We start from the raw sequence: 13,318 nt of genomic DNA on the forward strand, positions 1-13,318 counted from the left end.
CGCGCGCTGAGCGCGTTCGCGCTCATCGCGGCGGGCGGCAGCGCCCCCTGGCGGCTGGGAGTGAGGCGCGTCCCCGCCGCGGAGCGTCCTTGGAATCTCCCGTTTTACCGGGATAATTCTGAATTTTCCTTCCCGCTCCGCGCTAAACCACGCTGAGGAGGCTGCGGTGGGAGTAGCGGAAGAGCCTCGCTTGCCCTCAGTGCCGCGCTGCCCTCACGGAGCGGAGCCGCGGGTTTGGCCATGGCTGCCGCAGCCGTGTGGCGCCGCGGGGCCGCCTGGCTGAGGAGCTGCCGAGCGAACCGGGAGCTGCCCGGTGTGCCCCGGGCCAGGGGCTGTGCTGGCTCCCGGGAGGTGGTGCCGACCTGCGAGCGGTACGCGGTGCGCAGGCTGCCCTTTGCTCGGCTGGCGGATGGCGATGTGGCGTTCTTCGAGCGCCTCATGCCCGGCAGGGTCATCACCGGCGAGGAGGAGGTGAAGCCATTTAATGTGGACTGGCTGAAGTCGGTGCGAGGTAAGCGAGCTGCGGGGTGAAACCTCCTCCGTGCCTCTGTTAATTAAGGAGTTTGCTAAAGGAAAGCTTATCTTTATTGATGGCGGATCGTATCTGTACAGGCCGTAGAGTTGGAAGGGAGCCATGAGAATTATGGAGTCCATACACACTCCGACAATCCCACCCTGTGCTTAAGAGTGTTATCCATATGCTCCTGGAGCTGTGGCAGCCCTGGGGCCGTGCCCGTTCCCTGGGGAGCCTTCTCTGGAGGAAGAACATTTCCCTGATATCGACCCTAAGCCTTTCCTGACACTGCTCCAGCTCTTCCCTCGGTCCTGTCACTGGTCACCAGAGAAGAGATGAGTGCCTGCGCATCCAAAACGAGTTTTTCTCATAAATTGATTCCATTAAGAATTACCTGATAGCTGGTAAACTTAAAGGCTTTCTCAAAAATAAAAAAAAATCTAAACCCTCTAACTTAATAATTAATTTTTTTCCTGAGACAAGTTGATTCAGCCAACAGTTTTGATTGAACCTCAGAAAAGAATATGAAAGCTTTTGGGAGACTTTATTGCAGCCTTTCAGTACTTTAAGGGGATTTATTAAAAGGAGGGAGGGAGACTTTTTAAATGGGCCTGGAGTGGCAGGCCAAGGGGGAATGGCTTCCCACTGCCAGAGGGCAGGGCTGGCTGGGATATTGAGAAGAAATTCTTGTCTGTGAGGGTGCTGAGGCCCTGGGCATAGGCTGCCCAGAGCAGCTGTGGCTGCCCCTGGATCCCTGGCAGTGTCCAAGGCCAGGCTGGACAGGGCTTGGAGCAACCTGGGATAGTGGGAGGTGTCCCTACCCATGGAATGAGATAAACTTTTAGGTCCCTCCCAACCCAAATCATCCTGTGATTCCAAATCAAGCATTGTGAATTCTCTCTTGCTTCTCTCAAAGATTTCATGAGAATTTAAATAATTTCCCATTGCCTCCAGTGGCAGCCAAGTCTACCTATACATGCATAGTTTTTTGCAGGGCTTAAAGGGAAAGGCTGCTGTTGAAATATTTGTTATCAAAGTGGTTGAAATGCCTAACAGTGGAGGGAACATTGTTATTTCCCACCTCATCTTTTCCCCCCTGTTTCTTTCTGACCTCTGCAGAGCCACAGCTTGCCTTGAGAGTCCCTTGCTTTCATTGCAGGCTGCAGCCAGCTGGTGTTGAAGCCCCAGACAACGGCAGAGGTGTCTCAGATTCTCAGGTAACACACACCTTTTCTGCTGGGCTTGGGTTGACTCAGGGATGATCCAGCACCTGAAGGGAGCTTGTAGGTGTTCAGACATCAATTCCTTAAGTTGCTGAGTTAGTTTTCTTCGTGACTTTTCTGCTCTGATAAATGGCTAAAATTAGGTATTAGAAAAGAGCAGTTTTGTGAAAGATTCAGGAGGGTCTGTTTGAAGAGATGAAGAAGGTTAGGGCAGAGCCAGGCAGTTTGAAGGTCTGTTTTACCCTGACTGGTGTGAGCACAGCCCTGGTTGGGCAGTGCTGTGCCAGGTCACTGCTTGGCTGAGGAGCTGACAGCTGCAGGAACGTGCTCCTGGCTCTGCTAGAACAGGGATGCAGGGCACAGGGAAGGCAGGCAGGGCTGCTCAAGGAGCTCTGGTGCCATGGGCTCTGTGCCATGCCTTGTGCAGGAGCTGCTGTGGGCTCAGAGGGATGTGCTGGGTGCTGCTTGGCAGGGATGTGGCAGGTGCAGAGGCACAGGTGCACATTTTGTCGCCTACAGGGTGTCATTTCTTGGGATGAGGAGGGCAGCATGTCTGAAAGCACTGCCAGAGGATGGCTGGGGAGCCCAAGCTGTTAAAACAGACTGCTGTAGAAACATAAGCAGTGCTTTCCAGGCAGATGTGTGCCAGATGTGTAGATCCACAGGGCCCTAACCTCAGGTGTTGGTTCTTTTCTCAGCCCTGGGCTGAGTTCAGACAGGAGCTGCTCTTTCTCACTTTGCCATTGAAACTCTCTCCTTCCATCAATTTCATCTTTCTGTGAAATGCTGCTTAATTTTAAGGAGTGCTGTCACAACAGTCAACATTCATGTAGAGGTGAAACTTCTCTGAGAGACTGATTGTGGCTTTTAAATGCATAAAACTTCGGAAACCTTTTTCTTTCCAGGTACTGCCATGAGAGGAACCTGGCAGTGAACCCTCAGGGGGGCAACACAGGCCTTGTTGGGGGCAGTGTTCCTGTCTTTGATGAGATCATTCTCTCCACTGCTCTCATGAACCAGATCATCAGCTTTGACAAGGTGTCTGGTAAATATTCCAGGGATGTGAAGCACAGAAATGAGCCCCAGGCCACAAAGCAGGCATTTTCCTGGGAACAGGTAGCAGCAGGATCAGCAGGGTTCAGCCCAGCAGCTTCATAGGGAGGTTTGTTTGGATTTGGGGGGTCAGGCTGGTGTGAGAATCTCTGTTCAAAGAGGGAGAACAACAGGCAGAGATGCATTTAATGTGCCTGTGTTTTACCAGTCCAGAGTTGTGGGTGATGAGATACTGAAGTAATATCAAAGCTCCCTGAGGCTTGAGGAGGGGGCAGTTCCCTGGATCATGCACAGATTTGTGCATTTAAACTGAATCCCAGGAAGTTTTGAAGAAAGTGGTGGCTGTATCTCCTCAAACTGCTCCTGCTTCTTGAGGAACCACCTTCTTCTTGGCCGTCAGCTTGCAGCATGGTGTTTGTGTTGCAGGAATCCTTGTGTGCCAGGCAGGCTGTGTGCTGGAGAGGCTCAGTGAGTACCTGGAGGAGCAGGGGTTCATCATGCCCCTGGACCTGGGAGCCAAGGGCAGCTGTCACATCGGGGGGAACATGGCCACCAACGCCGGCGGCTTGCGGCTGCTGAGGTACGGCTCTCTGCGAGGGACCGTGCTGGGCCTGCAAGTGGTAAGGCGAGTACCTGGCAGCTCCCTTCCTGTGTGATCCTCTGCTGTGCTGCTTCCTGCTCTTCTGACTATCCAGCACACACTGCCACGTTCCTCTCCAGGCTCCCACTCTTTTCCTTGGTGGGCTCTTCTGAGCAGGGCCAGCACATCTTCATGCTTGTAGCATGTTATTGCTGCTGCAGTTTCCAGCTTCTGACTTGCAGTGCTTGCTGACAGAGGTGGTGTTAGGTGGTTTTCTGATCCAGACAAGTGAAAAGAAGGTAGGGAAAGGTTGGAGCATCCCAGGTTATCTGCATGGAGTTGGTTCCTCTGGAATACTCTGCTAAATCCGGCCTGCATCACTCTCTCCTAGTGGCTGCTCACTCGGATTTTAATAGAATCATAGGATCACAAACTGGTTTGTGTTGGATGGGACTTTGAGGATTACCTTAGGGTTTAAAGCCCACCCCATAACAGAGCTGTCTGCTTTGGGTTCATTTGGCTGCTGGTTGCCCTAGAGTCTCTGCTGCTCCTCAGCTGCTCCTGTCCTACTGGCAAGTGCGTTGGGATGTAAAGGCTGGATTAGGAGTTCTGAAAGTTTTTATGGCTGGGGACAAAATTTGGGCAGGGAACAAAAGCATGGCTTTGTTTTACTGTGAAGACTAGAAAGGAGAGCATTTGTCTGAGGTCAGTTTGGCTCTAATGTGAAAATAGCCTTTAATAACCTGTCTAGGAGATACTCAGCCTTAATTTAAGTGGCAGAGGGTTTACTTCATTCTGCTTAACTGTTCACTGTTTCAAGTAGCTTTCCTTGTTTCTGCTGGATAGTGGGATCTAGGGCTGCAGAGAATGGCTGGTCTTCTCCACCATTAGTAAGAAAAGCAAAGCAAAGTGGATCTTCTGTTATTACTTGTCCTGATGGAAGGAAAGAAATAGGAGGGAAATACCTACTCTATCCTGCTTGGGTAGGTTATAGACAGGGGAAGAGCTGGGAATGGAGGAGCAGTGTGGGAATGGGCTGCAGCTCAAGGGGAGTGACATTTCCCATCACTTGGTGATAAGTTCATTCCCAAAGGCAGCAGTTTCCTATCCAGGTGCTCTGACTGGGCCCCTGTTCCCACAGGTGCTGGCTGATGGCTCAGCTCTGGACTGCCTGACCTCTCTGCGCAAAGATAACACGGGCTATGACCTCAAGCAGCTCTTCATCGGATCCGAGGGCACCTTGGGAGTTATCACTGCTGTCTCCATCCTCTGTCCTCAGAGGCCTAAGGCTGTGAATGTGGCATTCCTAGGTAGAAGCTGATATGAATGATTTCACACCTGAATTCAAAGGCTGGGAGTAGGGATAGAGAGGAGAAAGCATTGCTCAGCCTGCTGAGCTGCACTGCCAGCATCAACTGGTTTCTGGGAAATAATGTAGTTCTCTGTGCTGAAATACCTGTGCAGGTATTTAATATCTGTTGAAATATCTGCAAGGGTAGGTTGTTCTGTAAGGAAAGTGGAGCCAGGAGCTTAGCAGGGTGAGCAGGCAGGCAGGACAGTCCCCTCACTGGTGAGGGAGGGCCTTGGTCTGACAGGCTCAGGAGATGAGCAGGACAAAACTGTGACAGCAGGCAGAGGCAGCCACCATCCAGGAGTCAGGTGAGTGACCAGGTGATGAGGCAAGGCTGAGAAATCACATCTGCAGGTCAGGCTCTGGATCAGTATGTGGCCAGGCTGCTTAAAAGCTGCTTCTGGATGTCCCTCAGCAGGTCCAGAATTCTTTGTGGGGACCTTCACTGAGGTTGTTTTACTTCTCAGAAACCTGCAGAGGGTTTGGGGTGGTGTCTGTTTTTTTGGTCCTGATTGCTGTTTGTTCTGTCTGAAGGGTGTCAGAGTTTTGCCAAGGTTCTGGAAACATTCACAACCTGCAGAGCCATGCTGGGTGAGATCCTGTCTGCCTACGAGTTCATGGATGAGAAGTGCATGGAACTGGTTGAGACACACCTCAAGCTGTCCAGCCCAGTGGCAGGTACCAGTGATATTCACACTGCAGAAAGGGGCAGGGAATCCCCTTCTTGGGGATTTTTAGACTACTTTTAAACACTTCTAAAAAGTGACTCAACTTTTAAAAAGTTGACTCACTGACTTCTAAAAGGTTGGTGATTGTGTGGGCGTCCCTCATAATTTTCGTATCTAGTATATAAATTCCAAACACCTTTTATCTTTTAAGATGAGACTTTTTACTTGTATTTGTCCTCACAAAACTGCTAGCTTTCTGGGAAGTGGTTGCTTAATAAAAGATCTAGCATGTCAGTGAAGTGCTCTCTCTGGCACCAGGGAGTCTGGGCACATAACTTGTGGGGAAAGTTCCAAAACCTGCCCTGAATTCTTCTGTTTTGCCCCAGGGCATCTACTTACTTTGTTTACTCTCATTCTCAGACAGCCCTTTTTATGTTTTAATTGAAACTTCGGGCTCCAACTCAACTCATGATGAAGAAAAATTGCACAACTTCCTAGAGCAGGCCATGGCTTCTGGTTTGGTCACTGATGGAACTGTGGCAACGGACAAGAAGAAAATAAAGGCAAGTCAGTGTTTCCTGTCCCACAAATCTCTTTGGGTGGATTTGTGTTTTATATAGGGAGGTGTTCTTGGTGTATGCATGGAACCCAAGAGCTAATTGGATTTCTGTGATCCTTCATTGCTCAGGTGCTGTGGAGCCTGCGGGAGAGGATCACCGAGGCCCTCACTCACGAGGGTTACGTGTACAAGTACGACATCTCCCTGCCTGTGGGGAAGCTCTATGACCTTGTCACTGACATGAGGGCTCGGCTGGGCCAGAGTGCCAAAAACGTGGTGGGCTATGGCCACTTGGGTAAGTGGGGGTGTGTTGGATTTGCAGGGAATGCCCTGAGGAAGGCAGGAATGATAAGTCTGACTCCATGTTCTCAGAAGGCTCATTTATCACTTTATCATACTATATTATATTAAAGAATACTATACTAATACTATACTATACTAATACTATACTATACTAATACTATACTATACTAATACTATACTATACTATACTATACTACACTATACTATACTATACTATACTATAGAATACAGGAAGGATACCTACACAATCCTAAAAAGATAATAATGAAAACTCGTGACTCTTTCCAGAGTCCTGACACAGCTTGGCCAATGAGTCAAACCAACTCACACCAGAATCCAATGAAACAATCACCTGTGGTAAACAATCTCCAAACTCATCCTACATGAGCAAAACAGAGGAGAAGCAAATGAGATAAGAATTGTTTTCCTTTTCTCTGAGGCTTCTCAGCTTCCCAGGAGAAAAATCCTGGGCAAAGGGATTTTGTCAGAGAATGTGAATGCCACAGGGGTGCTGGGAAAGGAGGTGATGGCCCCTCTATGCTGTGGGTGAGAGGCTTAAATTGAGGGCTGTGGAAGAGGAAGGTGCATCAGGGTATTTGAATTTCACTGCTTTCAGATTGCTTTCCATATACTGATGGCAGGTTGCTGGCCAGTGAGCCATGGAACTGGTCATCTGTATCTTCTTGCTGTGTACTTTCTATTTAAATATGTGATTTGTTCAATTGGACCATCAATTTGGTTGATTAACTTAGACACATTTGGCAGATAACCACTTTATTGTCCAAAGTGATTAATCCTACTGGAAATCAGTTTTTTTGTGAGTTTTTTATATCTCTCCAACAGAGAGTGATAATGATAAATGCACAGAAAGGCTGATAGATTCATCAGCTTGCTGGGAAACAAATCTGATTTTACAAGCAGGTAAACTGGGCATTTAGGAGAGCTGTTCTCTTACAAAAAAACACCATGGAACACTGATGAGCACACTTGATTAGGGATCATTTGAAAGACACGTTGCATAACAAAGGCTTCCTGTTGGTAGCTCTTTGAGGACTAAGCTGTGTGCAGTGAGGGTTTGCTAGGATGCAGGAGGAGGATGAGCAAGTTGTATTTTTCTTTGTGTGTTTTGTCTTTTGGAGTACCCAGCAGCTCTGTGCTTAATCAAATACTGTCACACACGGTGGCAAAAGGAGAAATTGTTCTGCTTTCTTTGTTTCTATTGACACAGTGCCAAAGCACATTTAGAGCATTGCACAAACATAATAGGGAGAGAAAAAGTGATGAAGGACCATGTTAAAATCTAATAATCATTATGAAATGCCATTGGGCAAGTCTTTGTCATTGCATCACGGTGGTGGCACAAACGTTAATGCAGCACAGTGGGGATTTGAAAATCACAAAAGTTGGAGTTTGAAAGTAGCTTACCTCAGAACCTTTCCTCAAATATTGCACTTGGAGCATGGAAAAGCAAAGATCCTATTTGAATTATTTGTGCACGGAGAGGCTGACGTTTGTAGGACAGTGAGCTTGTCCTTTTTGCACTGCTTGCAGACTAACAAAGGCCCTGTTGTTTGAGAACAGGAATGAGTATCCATTGCAGGGCCACCAGGCTTTTCTCCCAGACCCAGCTGTGCAATGTTTTCTTCCAGGAGATGGGAACTTGCACTTGAACATCACTGCAGAGTCCTACAGCCATTCCCTGCTGGAGGCCATCGAGCCCTTCGTGTACGAGTGGACTGCGAGGTGCAGTGGGAGCATCAGTGCAGAGCACGGGCTGGGCTTCAAGAAGAGGCACTTCATTCACTACAGCAAACCCCACGAGGCAGTGCTGCTCATGCAGCAGTTCAAAGCCATGCTGGACCCCAAAGGGATCCTCAACCCCTACAAGACTCTGCCCTCAGCTCCTGACAGGAGCACGTGCTGAGGAGGCAGCAGAGCAGCTCCAGCTCTGCACCTGCACTTGGGCCATAAGCACTCTGGATCAGCAAGAACATGGAGTGGGAGTTTGATTTTTTGATTTTGTTAGTGGGATGGAACAAGTAAAGGAATGGGGTTGCTCTTGCTGAAGAACACACTGCTGGGTTTCCTCTTAGTCTGAACACTGAAACCAAACACTGTGTGTATGTATGAGTATTCCAACTCTCTGTCCCCTTGGATTTGCTTTGATTTATCAGTGACAGCAGCCAAAGGAGGCATTTTCTCACTTGGCTGTGCAAGTGAAGCATCAGAGACACAGGAGAGCCTGTGGATGTAAATCTTCCAAGTGAAGGTGTTGCTTTTCCTGTCTTGGTTTGAACAGACAGGTGTCTGCTAAGGAAGGCAGGAGCCTCCCCTGAAATGGAAAATGTAAACCCCTCCCTCTGAATTATTATGATTTTGAAATTAAGAGGCTCTCAGGCAAAGTTATGGGAATAGGAACAACAGTTCTTTACTAGGAAAATTAAAATAAAAATGCAATAGTACAAACAAAACCATTGACAGAGTCAGAGCAGTCCCTGCCCCCTGTGCCAGGGTGGTGTCCCAGCCCCATCCCAGGGGGGCTCAGCCCTCCTGCAGTGCCAGCTGTGGCTCTGCTGCAGCAGGGATCCTGCACAAGGGGGGAGTTTTCCTCTGCAGCTCCAGGGCTGCTGCAGATGGGCCTGGGCTCCCTCTGGCCATGCAGGGCAGCAGAAAGCTGCTCCTCTGGCAGTGCAGGGGGCAAAGGCTGCTGTGCTGGGCCAGGCTCAGATTGGATCCAGGCAGGAATGCTTGGCTCCTCCCCTGGGCGGAGCATCTCCCCATGGGATGCTGGGGTTGGATCAGCCCTGCAGGGACACTCAGTGGCCATGGACAGCAGAGATCTCCTGCAGGGAGGGTTGGCTGGGGGAGAGATAAAATAAACTGCCAATTAACAGAGAAAAACTGCCCTGCCTTTAACAGATGGTAATTTAATACACACCCAGCTAAACCTGAGACACTTCCTCTCTTGTTTTATCTAATACACTTATCCCAAAGCCCACAACAACATCTGGCCATGGCCTCTTTAGTGGTGCCACCTCCAAGTTGTCCCAAATAAGCATCAGTGTTGTCCCATGTACAGGTTTGCAGTGCTGGAAGGACTGGCCAGAGAGGAGAGGATGCTGGAGACCCAGCTTCTGGATTTGCTCTCACATAGAGGTGTAAAATGATCCCTCCCAACCTGGCTGGATAATACCTGGGATAACCTGGAATGATAATCCAGAAGGATGGGTTTGGAGCAACCTGGTCTAGTGGAAGGTGTCCCTGCCCAGAGCAGAGAAGTAGAATGGGATGGGCTTTCAGGTCCTTTCCAACCCAAACCACTCTGTGACTCTGTGCTGGGATGAGAGGCCTTGCAGAGGGCTCTGCACAGAACTGCTGAGTCCAAGTGTGGGTTCTGCACCCAGGGGGAGCAAGGCTGAGCACGAGGCTGAGCTGGGAGAGGAGAGGCTGGGGAGCAGCCCTGGAAGGGTCTGGGGGTGCTGGGGCAGCAGCTGAGCAGGAACCATGGCCAGGAGGGCAGGTGGCATCCTGGGGACACCGACACACGAGAGGGCAGGGCCTGGCTGTGCTCAGCTCTGGGCAGCCTCACCCAGAGAGCTCCAGGGTCAGAGATGGGGAAGGGGCTTGAGTGTGCCCAGAGGAGGAGACCCAGGCTGGGGCTGGGAGGTGACCTGGGAGGGGGCTGAGGGCTCTGGGTTTGTCTGATTTAGAGAGGAGGCTGAGGGCTCTGGGTTTGTCTGCTTAGAGAGGAGGCTGAGGGCTCTGGGTTTGTCTGATTAGAGAGAGGGAGGCTGAGGGCTCTGGGTTTGTCTGATTTAGAGAGAAGGCTGAGGGCTCTGGGTTTGTCTGATTTGAGAGGAGGCTGAGGGCTCTGGGTTTGTCTGCTTTGGGGGGAAGGAGGCTGAGGGCTCTGGGTTTGTCTGATTTGAGAGAAGGAGGCTGAGGGCTCTGGGTTTGTCTGCTTTGAGAGAGGAGGAGGCTGAGGGCTCTGGGTTTGTCTGATTTAGAGAGGAGGCTGAGGGCTCTGGGTTTGTCTGATTTGAGAGGAGGCTGAGGGCTCTGGGTTTGTCTGCTTAGAGAGGAGGCTGAGGGCTCTGGGTTTGTCTGCTTTGAGAGGAGGCTGAGGGCTCTGGGTTTGTCTGATTTGAGAGGAGGCTGAGGGCTCTGGGTTTGTCTGATTTAGAGAGAGGGAGGCTGAGGGCTCTGGGTTTGTCTGATTTAGAGAGAAGGAGGCTGAGGGCTCTGGGTTTGTCTGATTTAGAGAGAGGGAGGCTGAGGGCTCTGGGTTTGTCTGATTTAGAGAGAAGGAGGCTGAGGGCTCTGGGTTTGTCTGCTTTGAGAGAAGGAGGCTGAGGGCTCTGGGTTTGTCTGATTTAGAGAGAGGGAGGCTGAGGGCTCTGGGTTTGTCTGCTTTGAGAGAAGGAGGCTGAGGGACAGCCTCATCCCCTCTGCAGCTTCCTGAGGAGGGGGCATGGAGAGGGAAGTGCTGATCTCATGGGAATGCTGCTCTCAAAGCAGGGCCAGGGGAGGCTCAGGCTGGACATTAGGAAGTGTTTCTTTATAGAGCACATAATCAAATACTGCACCAGGCTCCCTGCAGAGATGGCTGATGCCCCAGACTGTATTCAAGAGGCATTTGAGCAGTGGTGTAACTTTAGGGCAGCCCTGAACTGGTCAAGCAGTTGGACCAGATGATTGTCCTAAGTTCCTTCCAGCTGAACTGTTCTATGCTAACATGAAGGGGTTTGTTGGCTTTGGGGTTTGGTTTTATTTGCTACAGTGTCTGTTTTGTAATTTATGGTTTGTTGTACAAAACCACAGTCACCTTTCTGCCACAGAGGCAGTGAGTCATTCATCTTCTGGCTTACTTGGTGTTTGTTAGTTATATCCTTATTTACTGATACGTGTCACTCCTAACCTAAGCTTGTATCCAAATGAAGCAGGTGGTGATGAGAAAGAGCCAGGGCATTTTCCAAAGGTAAATAGTCTCACTAAGCTGATAATCTTTTACAACAAAAGGATGTTTTCTGTCAACATGGGCAGAGCAGTGGATGTCAGCAAAGCCTGTTATGCTCTTTCCCACAAATCCTCTCCAGGCTGGACAGGGATTTGAGTGGCCTGGCCTAATGGAAGGTGTCCCCTGCCCATGGCAGGGGGGTTGGAACAGGGTGAGCTTCCTACCTAAAGCATCCTGTGATTCTGTGACTCCCCTGGGCTGCCTGGGTGAGCTGTGGGACAGGTAACAAGCTGGCTCAGGCTGTGCTCAGAGGGAGCCCATTGGTGGATTTTTCTCAGGTGTACTGGTTTGGAAAGCCTTACTGGATGCCATGAGAGTAGGGAAGGGAAGGTGGTATCTCATGCAGTAGCCATCTTCTCCACTACCTGCTTTTTGTGATATTGGCTGTTCCACAGAGCAGTAAAATAAATGTTCCATCCAGAGCCTTGTTCTTCAAAGAAAAACCATCCTAAGGAGTGTTTTCTTCTGTTTTAAGGCAGAACACAATCTCTACAAGGCTGCACGCTGTCAGACTGCACTAAGGCTGCTGGCTTGTGTTCAGCAATGTGTTGCAATGCCTTTCTCAATACAGTTCTAAGATCACATCTCTCTCAGCTTGGCCACATGGATGCTTTTGACAGAAATACCTCCATATATTCCATGGCCTGCCAGTACCTAGTCCTGCTCTCCACTCTTGGCCATTCAACCCATTCTCTGAATTATGGGACACTCCCCACCTCTCCATCCTTCAGGACCAGTCAGAGAGGAGCTGATTGTCCTCTTCTGGGCTGAAGCAAAGTGAACAATGCCATCATTTGCAAAGAGGAAGAATTTTATCATGAAAACAGAGGTCAGGCACTGGTAGGGGCTGCCCAGGGAGGTGCTGGAGTCCCCATCCCTGGAGGTGTCCAAGGAATACCTGGATGTGGCACTCAGTGCTCAGGGCTGGTGACAAGGTGGGGATTGGCCACAGGCTGAGCTCAAAGGTCTTGGAGGTATCTCCCAACCCAAATGGTTGTGGAATTCTGTGGCTCTGTGAAAAGAGAAGACAGCTTGTGCAACACAGTCAGCCTGTGCTGCTTGGGTGTGGGTGATGAAAAGCCATGGGAAGTCCAAGATGTCCTTGGAAAAGAAATCTCCAGGGTTTGCTTTCTGCCAGGATAGCTTGATGCTGCTAGCTCGCTCTGAATCAAGCTGTTTATATTTTCTGCCCTTTTCCTACACCATTCTTTCTTTTTTTCCCCCCTAAACTACTGACCATCCCTGTGTAAAATACAGACTTCCCACAGGAAAGGCTCTTTTTGGGAAGTGGAACTTTCCATAGTTCTCTTTTTCAGCTGTGTACAGAGAGGGTGCTCAGGAGGGAGACACACAACCCTTGGCTGTGGCCAGGGAAGTTCTGGCACAGCTCCATTTAACATCTTCCTTACCCTTGGAGATCCTAAAGCTCCATGTAAGTGTTACTGTTTCACTGAACAATAGAGCAGTTCCTGGGGGAATACAAGGCAGGAGTGAGTGTAGGGTTATTTTATCTTTCCTAAACCTTATTCTGGGTTCTCAGTGATGCTTTCACATAATGGTCACTGTTGTTTATAGCAGGGAGAGACAGGGTGGGTACATCTATGTGTATTTTTAAAAAGAATCATCGTGACAGACTTTTGGACAAGAAATGCCTAATTTTTCTGAGACAGACTTAAATACTAGAATGCTGTGAATGCTCTGCACTTAGAACCAGTGGTCCTCTTGGCTGTCTCTACTGGTTTTGTCTTTGTCTGTACAGGATTATGGCTGGGATAGAGTTAATTTTCTCGACAGCGGCTGGTCTGGATCTGTGTTTGGATCAGCGATGGAAGCACAGGAATGTTGTAGCTGTTGCTGAGCGCTGCTTACACAACACCGAGGTCTGTTCTGCTCCTCACCAGCGTGGGGCTGGCAGGGGGCACAGCGCTCTCCCACACCGGAGCAGGCGGCGCTCCCAATAAAACCCGGCAGGAAGGAGGGACCAAGGGGGTGTTCCCACATCACCTTCACGCGTGATGGAGCCCGGCTCTCCCGGCGTGCCTGAGCACCC

At 49.8% G+C, this 13,318-nt stretch overlaps 1 protein-coding gene across 2 annotated transcripts; it reads left to right on the forward strand.

The window, feature by feature from the left end:
- Nucleotides 1–46: 46 nt before the first annotated feature.
- Nucleotides 47–8,722, forward strand: D2HGDH (D-2-hydroxyglutarate dehydrogenase). 2 transcript variants are annotated; one of them, XM_063166623.1, is made up of 9 exons: nucleotides 47–511; nucleotides 1,674–1,731; nucleotides 2,643–2,782; nucleotides 3,217–3,410; nucleotides 4,512–4,680; nucleotides 5,256–5,399; nucleotides 5,810–5,952; nucleotides 6,078–6,243; nucleotides 7,901–8,722. In XM_063166623.1, exons 1-9 carry the CDS (start codon nucleotides 241–243, stop codon nucleotides 8,173–8,175), a joined length of 1,560 nt encoding a protein of 519 aa, XP_063022693.1. In that variant the 5' UTR covers nucleotides 47–240; the 3' UTR covers nucleotides 8,176–8,722. The 2 variants fall into 2 exon arrangements, with proteins under 2 accessions (XP_063022693.1, XP_063022694.1); XM_063166624.1 differs by having other exon boundaries at nucleotides 372–511; nucleotides 1,634–1,731.
- Nucleotides 8,723–13,318: the final 4,596 nt, after the last annotated feature.

Source organism: Melospiza melodia, chromosome 12, assembly GCF_035770615.1.
Source record: "Melospiza melodia melodia isolate bMelMel2 chromosome 12, bMelMel2.pri, whole genome shotgun sequence".
Classification (NCBI taxonomy): domain Eukaryota; kingdom Metazoa; phylum Chordata; class Aves; order Passeriformes; family Passerellidae; genus Melospiza; species Melospiza melodia.

Excerpts from the sequence above, each read along its gene's own strand:
- D2HGDH (XM_063166623.1), top strand. The coding sequence starts at position 241 with ATGGCTGCCGCAGCCGTGTGGCGCCGCGGGGCCGCCTGGCTGAGGAGC. Across the intron at positions 512-1,673 it reads CTGGCTGAAGTCGGTGCGAG|GCTGCAGCCAGCTGGTGTTG; the intron begins GTAAGCGAGCTG and ends CTTTCATTGCAG. Across the intron at positions 1,732-2,642 it reads GAGGTGTCTCAGATTCTCAG|GTACTGCCATGAGAGGAACC; the intron begins GTAACACACACC and ends TTTTCTTTCCAG.